Raw genomic sequence first — 19972 nt, forward strand, 5'->3', positions numbered from 1 at the left:
TATAGTTTATTTATGAACAATTATAATAAGATCAATAGTAATATTCACCATACATATATGAATAATAATTGTAACAAAAATGGACAGTTTATAAAGAGAGGAATCACATATATATAACAAAATTTTCACTACACAAGTTTATTACAGTATCATGGTGAAGAATAAATTAAAATAAAAAAGTATATGAACCTCATTAATGGTGCAATGGATTTGGACCAGTTGGAACAAGGCGTTTATCAACACCATACAGTGGATCGATCTCGGATTTCTTTGGCTCATTAGGGTGAGCCATCCTCGTGTGACTCCGGTAGTGGTGATCTTGATGCCGATGATGAAGACGACTATGGCGGTGCCGGTTGATAAATGGGGTGAAATCAAATCCAGTTGCTAACATTTTCCTACTTTGAGAAACCGGAAACTTGTTTCCGGTGATCATGGTTTTTCCACTAGTACTAGTACTAATATTTGATTTGAAACCAAAAAACATATGAAAGAGTATAAAAAATAGGAATAACCAAATAATAAAACTAAGTACATGTTGGAGTTTGATGGTCATGGCAATGAAAGTGAAGTAGAAAGAGATTGAAATGATTGCATGGAGGGAGAGAGAATTTTTTTGGAAGAAGAGTTTGATGAATATTGAGGTTTTAGAGGAAGGGAAAGTTTTGAAGGTTTGACAAGGTGCTAAGCATGCATATGATGAAATTATTTTGTTATGGTAGCTTGACATGAGGTAGTGCTTGCTTCCATGAGACTTTAGCTTATAAATTATATATATGTGTGTGTATAGTATATGACTATATGGTATAATAATAAATTTAGGGAGTTGAATTAATTTGGAAGGTCCAGTAGATGCGGAGAGGAGGCAAGATTGTCGAGCATTCTTCTTCCAATGAAGCTTCCTTTGCGTTCAAGGAACATAGGGTCATTTAAGAGCAAATTGTCAAACCTTGAAATATATATTGGTATTACCACTAGAACTAGAACAGGTCAAAAAGTTTGTGATTATATTTATAGGGGTACATAGTAACGGGTATAAATATATGAAATCAGAATAAAAATGACAATGAGTGAGTGAGTAATAATACTATCATTTATCCAACGAAATACTTAATTGGTATGTTATTCAATAGATAGATAAATAAATTGTATCATATGACAACATTCCAATTTTGTTTTGTACTTTAAAACACAAAACATCTAAGGAGCCCTTACTATAGATCCTTAAAGAAGCCCTCAAAAATAAATTATATTTATTAATTTAAAAAATTAGAGACTAAAAATGAATAGCACTGTACAACTACCAATATAGTTAGAAACTCTTGGATATGACTCACAATTTACTAATAAGTGGGAAGTTGACTCGAGATGGGTACAATTCAAGGGTAATCATGAAAATGAGATTGTAGTAAAGATATTATAAATATGTCTGTGTTTTTTTTTTTTTTTTTTTTTTGGTATATGTTTACTTTTGAATCAGAGTTGTTGTTCTACTTCTAACATAAACTTATAAGTGCATGTTTGGTTTTGTTTTGTAAAATTGATTCTCACTAAAAATGAATTGAAGATAAAATGATCTGTAGTTGAATATATTGATGTAAAAGTGAGTTGAATTATAAATTTGTGTTTAAAAATCAATTAATCTACTCGAAAACGATCAAATATATCAAAATCAATTCTACAACTCCATAATCAATTCTGACCTCTTTATAAGTAAAACCAAACATACACTTAATTATAGTAATCCATTTAAAATTTAACCTAAGCATTTATTATTCATAGAGTAATTTGGCCAAAAATTAAAATGGAAACATTGTATGTGAATCCATTTAAATATCTCCCCCTATGCCTTTTCCGGTTTTCTGGGTTAAAGTTATATTATAGTACTATTTAAATACATCCTCATCCTCCCCCTAAATGCCACCTTTGTTTGTATAGTAGTCGGCAGAAACTTAAAAAGAGAGAAAAAAGTTGTGAGATTACTTTGACTCCCATTTTTGTTTTTTATTTTGAAAATGACCGACCCTTGTGTTTAAACAAAGAATATAAACTTAAACTTCAATATATATTTTTTCTTCCCCCTTTTCTGATTATTAACATATTGACTATCATCTGATATTGACATAAGTTAGTGCAAGCAGAAATGAGCTGGCAATAAATACTCATCATTATTTTATATTTTTTGTTTGTAGATGAAATCACAAACGCCATTTAAAACTCATACACACAAGTGTATGGTTTTAGTTTGAACTCAATAACATTGTTCAATCTAGTTAGTAATATCGACATAGTTAGTTGAACTAATTTTTATGGACAATTTAATATTTTAATGGATTTATATGCAAACTATAGTGTGCCAATTCACACGTCTATATAGTCTGTATTTTTTATTTATATACGTTGGAACACGCTAAAGTTGCATCGTGGAGCTGAAAACATTGCTTCAATTAGACTCTTTCACATGTCCACTTTCAAATATATTGCTTATTTTGACTGATATAAACAAATAATTGATACATTGCTCATATCCCATGTATCCTTAATGAAGGGATTGTGCAGGTGGGTCTTACTATTTGATTGTTTTTTTCCGTGGTGATTGAGTAAGGGAAACATGCTGCCTCCATATGAAATATGATGATACAACAATATATTTTCCAACATCCCATTTTTCCCATTGGTTGACAGCAAAATATATGGATTTTGCATCTTGTTTCATTATTTATATAACAAAACAAAAAACAAAGCTGTAATATTCAAATGCTTGTGAACCATGTAGTCCAATAAATAGCGTAAAGAAAAAGGAAACGGATTATGTAGGATTATTTTTCATTTAGATTACACTATTTTTAAAATTTGATGTCTTGTAGATTATATACAATCATAGAACTTCAAATAATGAAAACCCCTTGAACAAATTATCAATTTAGACTTTTTGATTAAAGATGGGAGCCAGCAATGACCTAACTGCCCCATCTTTATACACTTCCATTCTATATCTTGGGGGAAGGGACAACTTGGATGAATTTACCAAAATGAATGGCCTTGTCGGGAATATGGAAGGAGTAGAATAATTCAGAGCTTACCATTTCTTCATTGGGAGGGGGCACCATTCACAAATCAAAGTATTCATTGGTAATGTAGTCATAAGTCATAACATGCAAAGTTACAAATTAGGGATATCTAGTCAACCAATATATGATGAAAAGTTCAAAACTGATGATTAACTTAAAAGTCAACTGTACATCTCCTCTCAAACCAGGACGCATCTATGCCAAATAGCATACTCACAAAAGATTAGTTATACGTTTTATTCTTATAATTATTTCAAAAATAATCAAAAAATTAATTCTACATTTTAATTCTACTTTTGTTAGTATTCCCAAGACTTGTGACCACGGTTTTGTGACCATGAAAACTTCCTCTCACAAAAACATGCACTCAGCTAACTCCGATCTTGTGTCGTACATAATTTGAAGTTGTGTTATATAATTATAATAACTTATAACACATGTCCTTGCAGATCAGAATTAGCCATTACATTCATAATGACTATACTGATTTTTTTTTCTTCCATCAACCTTCTTCCCAGTCGACATCATCTTCATTGTCTTCTGCTGGAGCATCGGCTTCAACATTCAAATCCACCTTGTAACCTCCATTTCCTTTAAAAGTTACACCAAGATCAGAAATGAGGGGACACAAATAACATTATCAACCAAAGGGTAAAATAATAGAGTATTGAGAATTGAACGCACTATTTTTCAACGTTAACACTTTTACACAGTCAATTCTGAAAAATAAAAGATGTTCAGATCAATAATAAACAAGCTCCTACTCAATGACCTCATTGTCAACATCTTAACGCACGATTCTCCTGGAACCAGATTCGTGAGGCTAGGGTAGCCAGAAGTTATTATATTAAATTCGTGAGGCTGGGTTTGCGAAGTCTATGAAAACCCCCCTCTGATTTTTGAAATTAAAACGATCCCTCTATACGACATTTTCTTAAAGCAAATGCCTCCTATGAAATTCTTTTGGTATTGGAGATTTTGAAATATTTCAAAAAAAGTGTTAAAAATAATTCATACTTTAGTTGAGGATTCCAAATAGGTAATGAAAATCAATTTCACACTAGAGAAAATCCTCACTCATACATTACTCACAGGGTCTGTAGATTCTCACCATCGAAAAGTTTTTACCAAGTGTGTGTACTTTATCCCATTTGTACCTTCTACCATTACATATGTCGCCCTTTCACTACAATCATAATGGCATCACCATCAGCTACCACTTTAGCTGCCATAACTTTCTTGCCATTCCTATTAAGCATCAACATGCTCTTTCATGCTATTGCATCACATCACTTATTCTCTGAATTTCTTAGATACTAAATTTATGTCTACCTTGTTTATTCCCACAACCATCAGCACCATTCATGCGATGGCCACCCAATGATACCACAATCATCATGATATCACCCACAGCTACCACGGTAGCTATCAAAACCACCTTCCCATCGCTATTAAGCGTCAAGGTAACTGTTGATCATAGTGCATCTTATCGCCTATTCTCCCATTTTCAGAGAAATAAGGTTTAAATCTACCTTGTTTATTCCACAGCCAACATCATTCATCCCATGGCCAATGATGCTACTGTTGTAACCCATGAAACATGGATATGGGTGCGATACGACTTGGATACAGGGATAAGAGAAATTTTTCAAATTTAATATATGGCACAACTTTGATATGTTGATAAAAAAAACTTATATAGATGTAGAATATTTGTAAATAAATAAACATTGCCCATTTATCATTAATTTATGTCCTTAAAAAAAATTATCATTAATTTATGGGTTAATAGTCTTTTACCCCCCTGTAATATAAGTCATTTCCGGTTTTCCCCCCTGTAAAATAGTTTTTTTGAATTTCATCCTTGTAATTTGAAGATTTTTTGGTTTTGGACCTTCATGGAAAATTTTACCCCCTGTAATTTGAGCAAATTTAGGTTTACCCCCTTGTAATTTGAGAAAATTTCGGTTTAACCCCCATGTTGATTTAAGCAAATTTCGGTTTACCCCTTGCCATATCTTCGATTTTGTACAGTCAAAATTCATGAAGGTCCAAAACCAAAAATCTTCAAATTACAAGGACGAAATCCAAAAAATATATTTTACAGGGGGTAAAACCGGAAATGACCTAAATTACAGGGGGGTAAAACACTATTAACCCTTAATTTATAACGTTGTTCTCGACGCATAAGTTGTAACAAGAAAAACGAAAAAAATAAACTTCGTACCTTCTTTGTTTATGGAAGATGATTTTTCTTTTGTTATGTAAAAAATAAATGTTTTAAAAATATATTTAATCTACAAGCTTTTTAAACATGTATAAACTAAATGTTTTAAAGACGTAACGATCCCACTGTTTAACATCTATATTGCACATGTACTTACGATTTACGAAGTATCTCAAACGTATTTGGCAATATGTTTTAAAAAAAAAATAATACTGGATACTTCTAGGATACATATCCCAAAATATCCTAGGACTATCCACAAAGTATAACATGCTCAACCCCAGTTGAACCTCTGCAACGTGGTCTTCTCTCCTTTAAAATTAGAGATTATTCTGCCTATTTAATAACACTTTTTACCTGTTAAGATGTTGAGTATTCCTATCATTCATTCTTGGTAATTGTCACTTCTGTAGCGTATAACACTCTTAAAATTACATGTGCAATAATAAAGCTCTAAAATGGATCTAGGGTGATGATCATGCATAGTAATAATATAATTTAAATTAAATTAAGGGAGAAAAATAAACCAAGCAATAATATAATCAAACCTGTAAGTAATCAGAGAGCTTAAAACTTGTCTTATACTTTTTTAAATGGGAGGTAAGTTAGGGAATTAAACATGTATGCAACAATTAGCAGTCATATATACAGGCATTCTAGACTTAGACTCTAAGGATCCAAATTTCAGTGTAATCATATTGTAAAGAATAAAATGTACCTCTAACAGGAGCCTCTTCCCACTCAGTACCATCATCATCTTCCCCGCGTTTTGATTTCATGCCAGCTTGGCGATTGGAAGTACTGCTAAAAGGATCATCTGCTGTGTTCATATCTTGGGGAATTTTTGCAGCTTCTTCCAATTCGTGTTGCTTCTTAAGTAAAGCAGCATAATAAGCTTTGATATACTCATCCTATAAAAATATAAAAGATAACATAAATCTTAGTGATCAAAAACTTTCTTGTGCCATCGGGAGGCAGGGACAAAGAAATGGAACAAAAAGAATCAAAACATAAAAAAATAAAAATAGCAGTATATCTAAATTTACGAGCCTGTATATTTTTCTCATCATGCCCGATTGTTGACTTTTTCTCGTCTGTGTATTGAGCTGCTGTGGAAGTTGAAGTCCCATCCGTTTTTGTTTCCTGCTTCACCTCTCCACGCTGTTCCTTTGTAAGATTCATACCTGATGTAATCATCCATGGAGGCAAAACCTTTAAAGATGTACTGTCAGTTTCAGATTTAACACCATCACCTTTGCCTTCAGTACCATTGAAGTCAACTACCACCTGTCCACATTTATTTATAGATTACTTAACATTTCAATATTTTCAAGGAAGATATGGTGGATGCTAAAATTATAAGCCATACATGGAACCAAGAAAGCATGTTCGTCATACACTAGACTCACAGACTGACATGTTAACCACCTTCGAGAGATATGTACTAGAAACCCAATAAACTACAAATGAGACTTACAGAACCGTAATAAATTCCATTACCAGATGATATTAATGGTGAAAAGTGAAAACAATAGAGCAGTAGGCTCCTAAAACAGTATACCAATGTACCCTAACTAATTATTTCTAAGAAGACATCAGTCCCACCAAGGCCAAAGCCTTACCACCATTACCCAATTCTTTTCCAACTCACATTGACCCTCGCCTCTCCAATATATTGAAATAATTCCTCCTCTCTCTCTCTCTCTCCACTCATCAAATGCCACCTGCCTCATTCTGCTATGCCTCCTCTCCCTTCTAACAGTTTCCCTCTATCCCAAGAGCTTATCAGACTGGAGTCTCGTGTTAAATTTTCACATGACAAGGTCACAACAAAAATTTGTGTCTCATCTTTTCTTCATAGGTATCGACGAATTTAGATAGATCCCCTTCTAATTAATGTCTGCTATAAGAGAGGGACATAATTTTTTTGCATGACAAGACTGTGGAAAGGAAAATTAGAATTACAACTTTCAGTACTAACTTAAAGGGCAAGAAAAGTTCGCATTTGTCAACAAATGTAAAGAAAAATTATATTGACCAAACTAAAACAAAAATTGAGTTTTTCAGCTTTATAGAAAAATAAAATTTAGAGAGAATGTACAACGAAGAGGATAATATATCATTCAAAACTAGGGGAGAGATCCAAGAAAATTGATGAGAAAAAGAACATAGTATGGTTGCTTGGTCAGACGGTCTATCTGTCTTACAAGTATAACACTTAGATTTTGTAAGTCAGTTAACCAGCAGCCACTTGGCATAGTTAGTTAAGATGTTAACTCAGCTAGCAACTATATGTACCAGAAACTTCAAAGGTTCAGTAAAGTATTTCAGTGGCAGAATATTTAAAGTAAATTCTATCTCTCTCACTGCATTTTACTTCCCTTTTTGACATTTTCTCTTTTTTCTTTCCAATTTTGATTCCTAATACTCTGCAAGCCAGAAACGGCAACTCATTTAAAACAGCATAATGTTACCTTGGTATCTCCACTGTATGGCAGTGGTGCTCCATTATATCCCATATTAGAATCACCAGCATTATCTCCATTAGCTGCACGCCCAGCTGCACTAGCTCGAGCTTCCCATGCTTGAAGACTGCCAAATTCTGGAACAGGCAAGTCTTTTACCCGACCAATTTGGTCTATTAAAGGCTTGAGTTGTACCTGAACTAGCACAAGAGGTACAACAGTCATAGCATGCAAATCAAATTGTGGGTCAGAAGCTACAAAAAGTAAAGGCCGTCAGTGTGTAAACTTTAGCAATTTATCATGAAAATAAGAGGAGATAAATGATACCTTCATTCATGTTTGTTTTAAACAGTGAGTACAGTCAGTAGGCTTGTAAACCAGCCCAAAGTTTACAGTTCTGCTGAGTACATGCCCCAACAAAATCTGATTAGATTACATATACTTCTTTTTAGTAAAAATGATTACTTGCGTGAACTAATACACTGGGTTAAAACCCATAATATTGTTGACCTCCAGTAAATTTTATGGATGTACTAGATTGACGGCTTAATTGCACATTTCCACGTTGGAGCTGGTTGAGAGCAAGATTGCCAAGTTTCAACTTTTCTGTATCGTCTTGGTTCACTGATCGCATATGTTTGGGGATAGTTGATGGTGGCGGAACGTAGACGAGTGTTTCAAATTTCAATTTCAGCTTTATGGGGTCTTGATAGAATGTGTTATTCTATAAAGTTTTTTTTTCTTTTCAATTGTGGGTCTAGGTATTTTTCACATTTTGGTCATGTTGTGGGAGAGTCAAAGATTTCTGATTTTTCTTTCTTTTGGTGGTGATGGGTTCATATCTCCATTGCCTCATTTGTAATTACTGCTCTAATATTTGGCACCACATGTGCTAATCATTAGATTTTTCTAATAAGACTTTTGACTTATAAAAAAAGATTTAGACCTATATTAAGATAGAGAAGAGAACTAGTATTATTAATTGAAAAGTAAAATATTACAGTAGTTCAACCCCTGCAATCCCAGAGCAAATGCTCCTTAAGAGTGCTAACAATGCCTCTCTGCCTTCCTAATTCTTATTTCTATTTTTCTGAATCATTCCTACAGTTGTGGCCAAATGGCCTTATTTATAATACTAGGACATACACTGCCCTGTAACTGCTTCTTATCAATACAAATTACTGCATAAACTGCCTAACTGCTCCTAATCAACACAGATACTGCATATTATACAAACTACTAACTGCTCCTAAATAACTGTATATTAAAATAACTGACTGCATCAGCAGTTACCCTATCAATACTACCCAATACCTAACAGACTCCTAATTTTGCTCTTAGAACATGAAATACTGTTTTACAGGGTTTGTTTGCTCTGAACTCTTTTACCTTAAACCTCTTGTGTGTAAAATAAAAATATTTTTTGTACTGATATGAAAAATGAAAGAAAAGAAAAGTGATTAGAGATACCCTGCAATCATCATCCTTTGGGGGGAACTGGTATGGTAGTCTAGTATACTAAAAGTATTCACTTCAACACTGCTTAACACTAATCAATGTATTGCATACATGCATGTATATATTTCTCCATGCATATTTGATACTCTAGTGAGACATCACTGTCTGTATAAACAATCTTTGGTTAGAATATCAAACTAATTGGATTTGGTGCTCGAGCAGTTGTCACCAAGAAAACAATTACCACTTGATGTCCTTAAAATATTCAACTGAAAACCAGGCACCTCTATCTGTGTGATAAATTCATATGGTTTCTGTGACGTCCCTAGGTCCCTCATAACTTGTTCAACTAAATACAATGCCTAACCCCAAAAACATAATAACAAACATCACTTGCTATAAACTACTTCGCTTAGGAATTTTCCCAGTTCCAACAAACAACTATGATAATGATCATCAACGATAACAAATATAAATAAAAATTATCCAACATATGAAGCCACAGATAGAAACAAATAGTTCAATAAATGATATAAGAACCTCCATCTTTTGAAGCATGTCCTTTAACTTTTCGCGCCGCCGTCTTCTTGCATTCTCATCTCCATCTTCACCTTCTTGAGCAGCTAACTTATCACTTTCAACCTCTAGTTTTCCATTACAATGTTCACAATGGAAGTCTTCATCTTCAAAAGATATTAACCGCAGTGCATCCAAAGCATTGTATATAAAATAATTAAAATTCCCAAGTATTATGAAACAGAAATACATCCATACAAATAAAATATCTACGACAAAATATGATACAGATAGTACAGTGAATTACTGAGACCTTTTTCCACAATTTGTACATATATATTCTTGAACGGTGTTTTTGTTCTCCAATTCATCTTTCAGCTTATGCTTCATGTGATGCAGTCTGTACCTAACCACATCATATATCTGCAAAAAAAATCACAAGTTTCCTATATATCAGGAAGCCCAAATTTTGATGTACCGATTCAAACAAATTGTCTGAAAATAGGGCAAAATAACATTGGTTTTCCCTTCTCTCTGCAATAAAACAACTAAATATCATTGGTAAAGCCACAGTTGAAGAATATAATTAGCGGAGAGATTGACCTGTGCATAATCTAGGCAACAGTAAGAGTGTGTGTGTAGCTTGACCTTTTCTTCTCCCATTTTTCCTTTCGTAGCATCAGCTGTAGCAGCTACAGCGGCACTATATATTTTTGCACCTTTTGCTGTCTGTGTTATATTTATTGTAACACCATTATAAATACAAGGGTGTGATCTCATTATAGACACACACAATTTACACAGAATTTGCAGAGTTCACATATTTTTACATGGTATCAGAACACTAGCCTAGGAAGTTGTATACTCTAGGAGTAATAACAATCAACCTAGGAAGTTATACAATTAAAGGAATGTCTAAAGATTCTTAATTTTAACAATCATACAATAGGAAACATGTGAATAAAATACATGTGTGACTAAATACATTCACCCACAACTCTCACACACATGAAAATCTAAAACAGTTGAATATCAAATTAATAAAAAATAAAAAAACACACATCAACAGATGGATAGTGTAAATTATAACCATTAAATATCTAGTAGAGTATAATTTATTTTTTTAAAATGACTTTCACATTACACAAGGAGGGAGTCTTCTAAAGTTATAATCTAGAAGAGCTTACATTCCCGTCAATTTTCAAGATATATAAGAAGTTGTCACTGTAATAGGGGGCAAAAAGACAGATGCTACTACATTTTGTAGAAGCACGAAAACTATCATGGTAAAAGATAAAATATATCATGTGCCAAACAAAACAAAAAAACAAAAGCAGTGTATATGGGACCAGAGGCTTTAAGTCCTTGATTTCAGATTTTCTAGTCACAAGGCAGGAAAAAAGAGCGTGACGGAATTGACAAACAACAATCAATAATAAGCATTCTATAGACTACTGTACATCTTTGTTAAGTGTAGGAATGGTTTAACATGAGTCACTGATAACTATTTGACTGACCGTTAACTTGTTAAACACATTCAAAAGATCATTGTTAAGCCGTACGTGGCTCACAATCACAAGCTATGGATCATACAACAGAGTATATTGATTTGTTTGGCTAATGCTTGAAGGCCAAGTGTAATTCACAAAATGAAAGCAATGTAATGAATGGACAGAAGTGGAGAGTTACCTCTTTCCTTTGATCTCGAGTGATAATCTTTTCTTCTGCAAAGGACTGCAGCCTTCGACGAAGTTCCTTTGTATTCAATTTGAGGTCCTTTGCCAAGTCTTCTTCTCTAACCCATTGTTTTCTGGAATACAAATTAACAGCAGACCAATACAATCAAAATCCAAAGTTCCTATATCAATAATAAAATAATCCAAAGTTCCAAACTGAATAAATAAACCTGCTATTTTTCAAATACACATTCATGTTTAACCTTATATTACTTTTGCATTATTTCTTTACTGCCCTGCCACTTACAAAATATTCCATGACTTGATTTTCGTTCTCTTTATGTGTAATGACTCTAATCTGCTATTTCATTCTATCTAATTCACTTAAAATTTAAAGTAATGTCTGACCTTTTTGTTTTCCTTACTTTGCAATTTTGAATAAATGCACTGCTTTCAACATAACTATCATCAATAACTAATAATCTACAATCGCAGGAAAATTATATCTATACTATATGTGATTACAATACATTCAATTATGTCATTGTCTTAAATTACTACCGGCTAAATTATATTATATCTATACTATGAATCAGTGACACAAATACCAGACACGACATTGACACCGGTAGTAATTTAAGAAAATGACATAATTGAATGTAATCACATGTGTCAGTGTGTCGGACATAGAAACCTGTCGAACATTGCACAAGCCTTCAATCAGAAGTGTTGATGCTAAGAGAGTATCTATGTTATTTAAGAAGAAAAAAATATCAATTGAACTTGTACAGATCATTTGTTCATTAAAAAAGTATGTACATTGTAGCACAACGTTTCTGATTGAAAGTGTGTCTTGTGTCTCGACATGTGTCAGCGCGTGACGTCTAAATTAATTGATTTTCATAAATTATCATCGTCGGTGTCTGCGCTTCATAGGTACATTGTAGTTAAAGTTGATAAATTGCACCTGGTGAGGGCATCAAGGATGACTACGTCAATTCCTCTGTTATCACTTCTTCCAGTTTTGGGCTGATCATCTCCTTTGCTGGTAGGATCATCATAGAAAGCTCTCGCAGCGAGTTTAACAAGCCTGTATATGCAAATTCAATCCATAAATTTACATATAACATATTTAAATTACAAAGTCAAAAACGCATTTTATTTCTTTTTCTCGTCATTTATTTTTTTGGATCAAATGCAAGCAAAATTGATGCACATTTGAAGTGGAGAGTGAAATTCGTACTTATTGTAGGGCTCAATCATTGATATAGGGTTTTAGTACAAATGTTACTGCGTAGATGAGATGAGAAAATGCGGCACCGCGATTGGAGAGATATGAGGAGCGAGATTGATTGAGAGTTGCTTGGGATTGAAAACAAATTGAAATGGAACACAAATCACAAATGGAGTGAGATCGATAGCTTGAGAACGAAAGAGCGAAAATAGGTTTCTGAAAGAGGAACAGGTTTGACTGTTCTATTATGGAATCTCTTTCGATGTTTCTCCAAAAATAATTAAGGGTTTTCGTTTCTTGCTGCGGAGTGATATTGAAAGAAGAAGAAAAAATTAGAGATTATATTTTTAAGATTTACTAAAAATTATAATTTATTGGCTTAATTGCATTATTGGACTCCTATCTTTTCAAAAGTTACGGTTATAGCCCCCTAATTAATTTAAATAAAAAACAGCCCCTTATGTTTTGATTCTTTGGCAATTTTGGATCCCCAGTCCATTAGTAAGGTGCCACGTGGCCCCCTAAATAATACACGTGGCACCTTATTAATGAACTGGGGGTCCAAAACTGTCAAAGAATCAAAACATAGGGGGTTGTTTTTTATTTAAATTAGTTAGGGGGGCCATAACCGCAATTTTTGGAAAGATAGGGGTCCAAAAGTACAATTAAGCCTAATTTATTTTATGTTTTTTTACCGTAATAAAAATTATTATTTTTTAAATAATTTAATTTATTTGGATACAACTAATATTTGTTTCAGAATTAAAGTTTAATTTTTTAACTCATATTTTCTCTAGTTTAAAAAAAATCTATTTTTTGAGAAAAACTCTTAATAGTTTCTCATTTGAAGTTGGTTTTACATATTTTTTTATAGATTTAGGTTTTTTTTTTTTAAAATTGTAACAAACAGATGCAATACTCTTAAAAATCATTATTTTTTTAAAAAGGTGGTGATTTTTTTCTTAAAAAAGAAAAATATATAACAAACATGCTCTAAAGCTTAAATAAGTAATTAAAGCTTAAAATATAGAGTCTGTTTGTTATAACTTTTAACCTTTCTAACTTAAGAATATTGCATTCGTTTGTTTCAACTTTTTAAAATAATCTGAATCTAAAAAAAATAATATAAAAACAGCTTCGAATGAAAAGTTGTTATGAATAGCTTCTCAAAAAATTGATTTTTTTTGTAGAGGAGAGAGAAAATATGGTACAAATGATTGAACTAATTTTCTTACAAAAAATTCCGTTTATATAGTTATATCAAAACAAACTAAATTATTTGTTTAAAAATATGATTTTTATCGCAGTCCATGCATATTTGGAAGAGGACTCCCCATTGTCAACAAATTCAGGAAGGTGTTTTACCCAACCATCTTGGTCGACACACTGACCTTCATTCTACCTAGGATGCCACACCACACCACACCACTTCTTCATGTGTCCACTATTTCGATGGGAGGCTTACAATTTTGGCTTATTTGATTCAATGGTCCTCTAATTAATTTTAAGTTTTCATTTTGGTCCCACAATTAATAAAACATACGCTTTGGTCCTTCAGATTTTCCTCCGTTTGCCAAATAAATCCCAACAGTTAACTTTAACTTTAAATGTATATGATGGACCAACCTTAAAAGTGGCCTATCATAGACCTTATTAATTTTATTAATTTTAACCGTTTGATCTATTTATCATAAAAGAGACCATTAGATCTTCACCTTCTTCCTTTTCATGATCATCATAAAAACAGTTGATTACCAAACTACCCTTGTCATATCTTCTTCTTTCTTGTTCATGGTCTTCGTTAAAAAAACCCAACAATATCTATTGGCAGCTTTGCGACACTCTTCTCTCTTTTGTTCCCTCCTTCTCCTTTGAAACAACAACATAGCAACCCAGATAAACAACCACAACAACATCATCATCAATTCAACAGCAACATCATCACCATCTACCCAAAATTTGTTCATCAATTCAATAACAACATCATCACAATCTACCCAGAATTTGGTCATCAATTCAACAACATCATCACCATCCACCAAAAATTCAGATTTAGAAAATAAGGGAAAATTAGGGTTCAATAAAAATTGGGGATTTTTAAAAATTAGGTTTCAATTCAACAACAACATCATCATCATCACCATCACCTGCTTCTTCTTCGTCTACAACAATGGGTTTTGGATAGAGGCCCATCATGTGTTTGATAGAATGTATGAAAGGGAATTGGAATTGAGGAAATTCAGGAAGGGTTTTGGATCCTAATTTTTTAGACTCAGAGGAATGAGGTTATAATCAGTATGTTTGATAGAATGTATGAAAGGGAATTGGAATTGAGGAAATTCAGGAAGGGTTTTGGATCCTAATTTTTTAGACTCAGAGGAATGAGGTTATAATCAGTATGAAATTGAAATAGAAATATGATTCATACTTTCGTGTTCACTTTTCAGTAATTGTTCTCGTATAAATACGATTGAAAGTGAAGTTTTTGATAGGGAATTGTTTGGCCGATTTTCCCTCTCTTCCTCCTGCCCTTCTCTCTTCTGAGTTTCTTCTTCTTCTTTTGTTGGGAGAGAGAGCAAAAAAAAAGGAAAGTGGTTTTCTTTATGCTACTGTTGTTGTTGTTGTTTGTACTGAGAAGGAGAAACAATTTGTTGGTTTTTAATTTAATTTTTCTGGGATTGTTTGAAGTTTTTTTATGAAGATATGAATATGATTGATGAAGATGAAATTTAGAAGATGAAGAAAAGGAAAAAAATTAGGTGTTGGTGGTATATCGTAAGATAAAATAGACTTGTCTAATCCAATGGTTCTCTTTTAAAAAAAAATCAAACGGTTTAAATTAAAATAATTAATAGGATCTATGGTGGACCAATCTTAAGATTGGTTCACCATAGACATCATTTGGGGTTAAACTTAACGGTCAGGACTAATTTGGCAAACAGAGGAAAACGTGAAGGACTTAAACGTACGTTTTATTAATTGTGAGACCAAAATGAAAACTTGAAATTATTTGAGGGACCAATGAATCAAATAAGCCTACAATTTTTAAAAAAATTCTTCTCTTAGAGGCAGATCGAGAATACTATAAAGCGGCATCGAAATCGCAACACCAGTAACATTGAAATTTCTAAACACAAATGTGGAGGTCACTAACTTTTACGGTTATGAATCCCAATAGTATGTTGAGAAGAGCTAACAATAACATCTCATTTTCTTTTCTTCTCCTCAACAACAAGAGCAACAATGTCTTTTTCATCTCTCTCTGATCTTTTAAAAAGGCGGACACCTTTTGTGAGCATCCGCTTGAACAATGTACCCAATATTCCAATAACACTGTTTAACATTATCCTTTATTTATTAATCAAACTCCAAATTACGATTTTTTTTTCTTCTTTTCCTTAAAACAAAATAAAAAAACTTCATAAACAAAATTGTAAAAAAAACAAAACTTTCCATAAACAAATAAAAAAACATTCCTATATTCTTTGGAATCTTTCCAAATTCGTAAAATCCAAATTCAATTCAATCCTTTCATTTTCAAATTTCAAGTTTCAACCCTAATCTGATAATCGCAAAATCATTTCAACCCAATAATCAGCAATGAAATTTGGGAAAGAGTTCAAAACTCATCTAGAAGAAACAATCCCTGAATGGAGAGACAAATTTCTATGCTACAAACCATTGAAGAAACTCCTCAAACATCACTTACCCATAACAACAACAACAACAACACCCATCAATCTTCATCTTCACTTTCTTCAACAACCCTTTTCTCCTAACATCTTGCAGGCTTGGTTTCTTCGGATTCTTAATCAAGAGCTTGAAAAGTTCAATGATTTCTACGTTGACAAAGAGGAAGAATTTGTTATCCGATTTCAGGTTTTTCTGAAAACCCTTTTCCGATTTTGTTTATATCTATTGAATTATGTAATTGGTTATTAGAAATTTAGAAACTTGTGTTTGTTTGCTCAATTGGGTATTTCAGAAAGCTCTTGCCTTCATCGAACCTATGACATAGTACTTTCAGAAAATGACATAATTGAACATAATCACATGTGTCGGGTACATGTCTGACACCAGACACTTCGATCAGAAGTTTTGGTGCTACAGGCATATGTGTTTTGGATCATCATATTGTGTTTTGAAACAGAAATTTATACAGTTAAAGGACTTAGGACACTATTAGAGTATTAGTATAAATTGGTTTTACCCTGTCATCACAATCAATTTCGAAATAAATCATAAGAGTGAGATGACTTGACAAAACAATGGATCCTCGTTGGATGTTAGTATGAAATTGGTTTACATTGATATTGTTTGTCATTTAAACTTAATTTGTTACTTTGAATCTTATCTTCAGTTATATGCCATTTTTAATATGAACAACAGATATACAACAGAAGGAAAATGGATTTCATTGAGTGGACAATCACACTGATGTGGAACCTTCTGATACTATCGTATCAGACAGTCCGCAGTATTTTTTCTATAAGCAGACAGTCCACAGTCTGACTTCAGGTAGTCGAACCATTTGAGTAGTTGGAAAATGAGCCGTCTGATTAAGATTAGACGTGAGACATATGAGATGTGTTACTGAATGGTTATCCCTACTGCAGGGAAACTAGGTCCTTGAATATATCAAAAGTTATCAATACGCTGGTAGTGATTACTGACCTATTCTTTTTAGTTTGATCAAAACGTGTCATTGCTAATAGCAATTCGAGTTAGCACTGCTGGGTTTTGATAAACATCTTGGCTTGATCAAGTTTAGGCATGTAGACACAAAGCAAAAACACACAAATTTTTTCTTTCTTTTCTCCTGTTTTTGACTAGATTAATTTAAACCTCAAATTGGTTGGGAGTTCTGCTTGGTAACACGCCTACAGATACTCTATATCTTTTTCATGCCTTCTTCAGCAATTATAGAGAATAATCTGGTTTGAGAATGAGCTTGGTTTCTTACAAACTGGTACAATAGCTTTTAATGGTTTAAATTGAAAGGTTCAATAAATATGTCATTCTTCTAACATGTTATAGATATCTAAAACTTATGCTATTCAATTAGTTGTAACTTCAATTATACTATATTCTTCAATGGTCTTCCTGCTACGTGTGTATATATAAACCTCTCTCGTTTAGTGAATTTTTCTCTCACTATTAACGCAAGATAAAGAATCTGCAATGACATAGCTCACCGATCACATAATTTGATATATGATTTTCCTACTTGTGAAAATCAATATAAAATATTTTTGATTAATGTCTGGAGAATATCTTTCAAGTATAATGTTGTTTGTTGAACACAGAGTTCTGTTCCCTTCCTGATATCTATCTGAAACTTGGACAGGAGCTGAAAGAGAGAATTGAGCGTCTTAAAGAAAAAAGCAGCCAGAGTGAAAAGTACACTTCTGATTGTGAATTTAGTGAAGAAATGATGGACATCAGGAAGGACTTGGTTACCATCCATGGAGAGATGGTGCTCCTAAAAAACTACAGTTCCTTAAACTTTGCAGGTACAACATCTAATTAATATGTATTGTTTTGATCCAAGTATGACATATGTAGTATCGACACTTCAGATTGAAGGTATAGTCAGTGTCTAACGTGTGTGCCTGTGTGGTGCTAGTGCCATGCCAAACACAGTTACATGTGGTTACATTCAATCACTTATATTCTGTTATGGAAAATGCTAATTTGCAAGAAAGTACGCACCGAATAAACACAAGAATAAATCCCACCCATTGATTTTATGCCCACTACCCCATGTATTCCGCCAAATACCTTCTGAATCACAATCAATTTGCTTAAGATTCTTCCACGTGTTAATTCTTGTCATTCTTGCACAATTCTTTCGTAATATATAGCAAAGCCCTTCTCTTAAACGTCACCTTGATCTGCATGTCAGTGTCGTGCACTGTCGGATACTTTAGAGTATGACTATGTGGAAGTTGCCACTTTAATGTAAAAGTGTCATTTTTGTTAGGTTTCTTGATATTTTGTCATACAGATTATATGATTCATATATATTTTATGTGTGATGAGTTTTCAGTCAGATAATTGTCGATTCTGATGACGTTAACATATTTTCCCTTCAACAGGACTAATTAAAATTCTGAAGAAGTATGATAAAAGAACCGGCGGGTTGTTGCAACTACCTTTTACACAAATTGTTCTTCGACAACCTTTTTTCACTACTGAACCTCTGACTAGGCTAGTTCATGAATGTGAGGAAAATCTTGAGCTACTCTTTCCCCTACAAGAAGAAGTAATTCAATCAACTCCTCATCCAGAACACGAGTCTAGACCATCGGTAGATAACACAACGAATACTGTACCGGAGACATCATCAACTCTTGGAGAGGAAACTGTGCATTTATATCGAAGCACTCTTGCTGCAATGAGAGCCATAAAGGGTCTTCAAAAAGCGAGCTCCACCTGCAATCCATTTTCATTTTCTTCTCTTTTTAGCAACCAAGACGAAGATGGTACTGGTGCTGTAACTGCTGAAAACTCTGCGGCAAATTCTCCAGATACCTTGCAAAATGAGGAAGACACCGGTAAAGAGGACAATGACTAACCCTTTTGCTTTTAGGGTTGAACTGTTTTCAGCCTTGTTTATTGAAACTAAATGAGATGTTATCTCTTTGTATGCGTAAAGAGTAAATTACACATAAATAATGAGATGTATTTTCTTTTAGCATCTAACTTTGAAAATAGTACTTGAACATTGTCTCTTTCCCTCTTCACTTGTACACAATCGATGTTTTGGAGAGCACATTTCTATCCTTGTTACAACTGATGTTTTAAATGTCAGTTTGGATTGATTCATTTGAACACATCTACTGACACAATAACTTGGGACTGTTTTGGAGATGTTATGAGAACTGTTACATAATATGCGTGTTTAAAAAAAAATGCTTATGTGAGATTGAACGAGAATATCATTTTCAAAACAAGAAATATTTCATGAATGGGATTGGTAATGGCCTCTAATTACAACTTACATGTAGCCTTTTTAAAAAAATTATTACATGTGGACTTTAAAAAAAAAAACGTTGAACTAATAAAAAAAAAGTTCATTTGTCATGTTCTTGATTGGAGAACGGGACTAACAAGCTATGATACTAAAACCTTGATTGAAGAACAGAAGTTACAGAACTCATACAACATACATGCCGGAATGTTGAATCTTCCTAACAACCACCTACAAGACATCACCTTAACCTCCTCCATTAAGTCATCCCACCTTGTATTCTCATTATTAAAAATGCACCCGTTTCTTGCCTTCCAAATTACCCAAATCACAAGCTCCCGAATCATACGCG

The 19972-nt window shown here is 33.2% G+C and overlaps 2 protein-coding genes across 2 annotated transcripts; one reads left to right on the forward strand and one right to left on the reverse strand.

Moving 5' to 3' along the window:
* Positions 1-3063: 3063 nt before the first annotated feature.
* Positions 3064-12960, reverse strand: LOC11408174 (general transcription factor IIE subunit 1). The gene is made up of 10 exons (XM_024773547.2): positions 12657-12960; positions 12381-12503; positions 11427-11547; positions 10341-10466; positions 10051-10160; positions 9762-9945; positions 7773-7958; positions 6349-6585; positions 6017-6209; positions 3064-3662 (listed from the first exon to the last, which is right to left on the reverse strand). Exons 1-10 carry the CDS (start codon positions 12674-12676, stop codon positions 3574-3576), a joined length of 1389 nt encoding a protein of 462 aa, XP_024629315.1. The 5' UTR covers positions 12677-12960; the 3' UTR covers positions 3064-3573.
* A 3191-nt stretch (positions 12961-16151) lies between these two features.
* Positions 16152-19418, forward strand: LOC11408175 (SPX domain-containing protein 4). Its single transcript, NM_001408970.1, has 3 exons — positions 16152-16526; positions 17995-18160; positions 18746-19418. Exons 1-3 carry the CDS (start codon positions 16248-16250, stop codon positions 19222-19224), a joined length of 924 nt encoding a protein of 307 aa, NP_001395899.1. The 5' UTR covers positions 16152-16247; the 3' UTR covers positions 19225-19418.
* Positions 19419-19972: the final 554 nt, after the last annotated feature.

This window comes from Medicago truncatula, chromosome 8 (genome assembly GCF_003473485.1).
Source record: "Medicago truncatula cultivar Jemalong A17 chromosome 8, MtrunA17r5.0-ANR, whole genome shotgun sequence".
Taxonomy (NCBI): Eukaryota; Viridiplantae; Streptophyta; class Magnoliopsida; order Fabales; family Fabaceae; genus Medicago; species Medicago truncatula.

Bases quoted from the DNA above. Each gene is read 5' to 3' on its own strand.
- LOC11408175 (NM_001408970.1), top strand. From the start codon at position 16,248: ATGAAATTTGGGAAAGAGTTCAAAACTCATCTAGAAGAAACAATCCCT. The intron at 16,527-17,994 runs GTTTTTCTGAAA...AAACTTGGACAG, and splicing joins AATTTGTTATCCGATTTCAG to GAGCTGAAAGAGAGAATTGA. The intron at 18,161-18,745 runs GTACAACATCTA...TCCCTTCAACAG, and splicing joins CAGTTCCTTAAACTTTGCAG to GACTAATTAAAATTCTGAAG.
- LOC11408174 (XM_024773547.2), bottom strand. From the start codon at position 12,676: ATGATTGAGCCCTACAATAA. The intron at 10,467-11,426 runs GTAACTCTCCAC...AATATAACACAG, and splicing joins CTCGAGATCAAAGGAAAGAG to ACAGCAAAAGGTGCAAAAAT. The intron at 6,586-7,772 runs GTAACATTATGC...AAATGTGGACAG, and splicing joins CATACAGTGGAGATACCAAG to GTGGTAGTTGACTTCAATGG.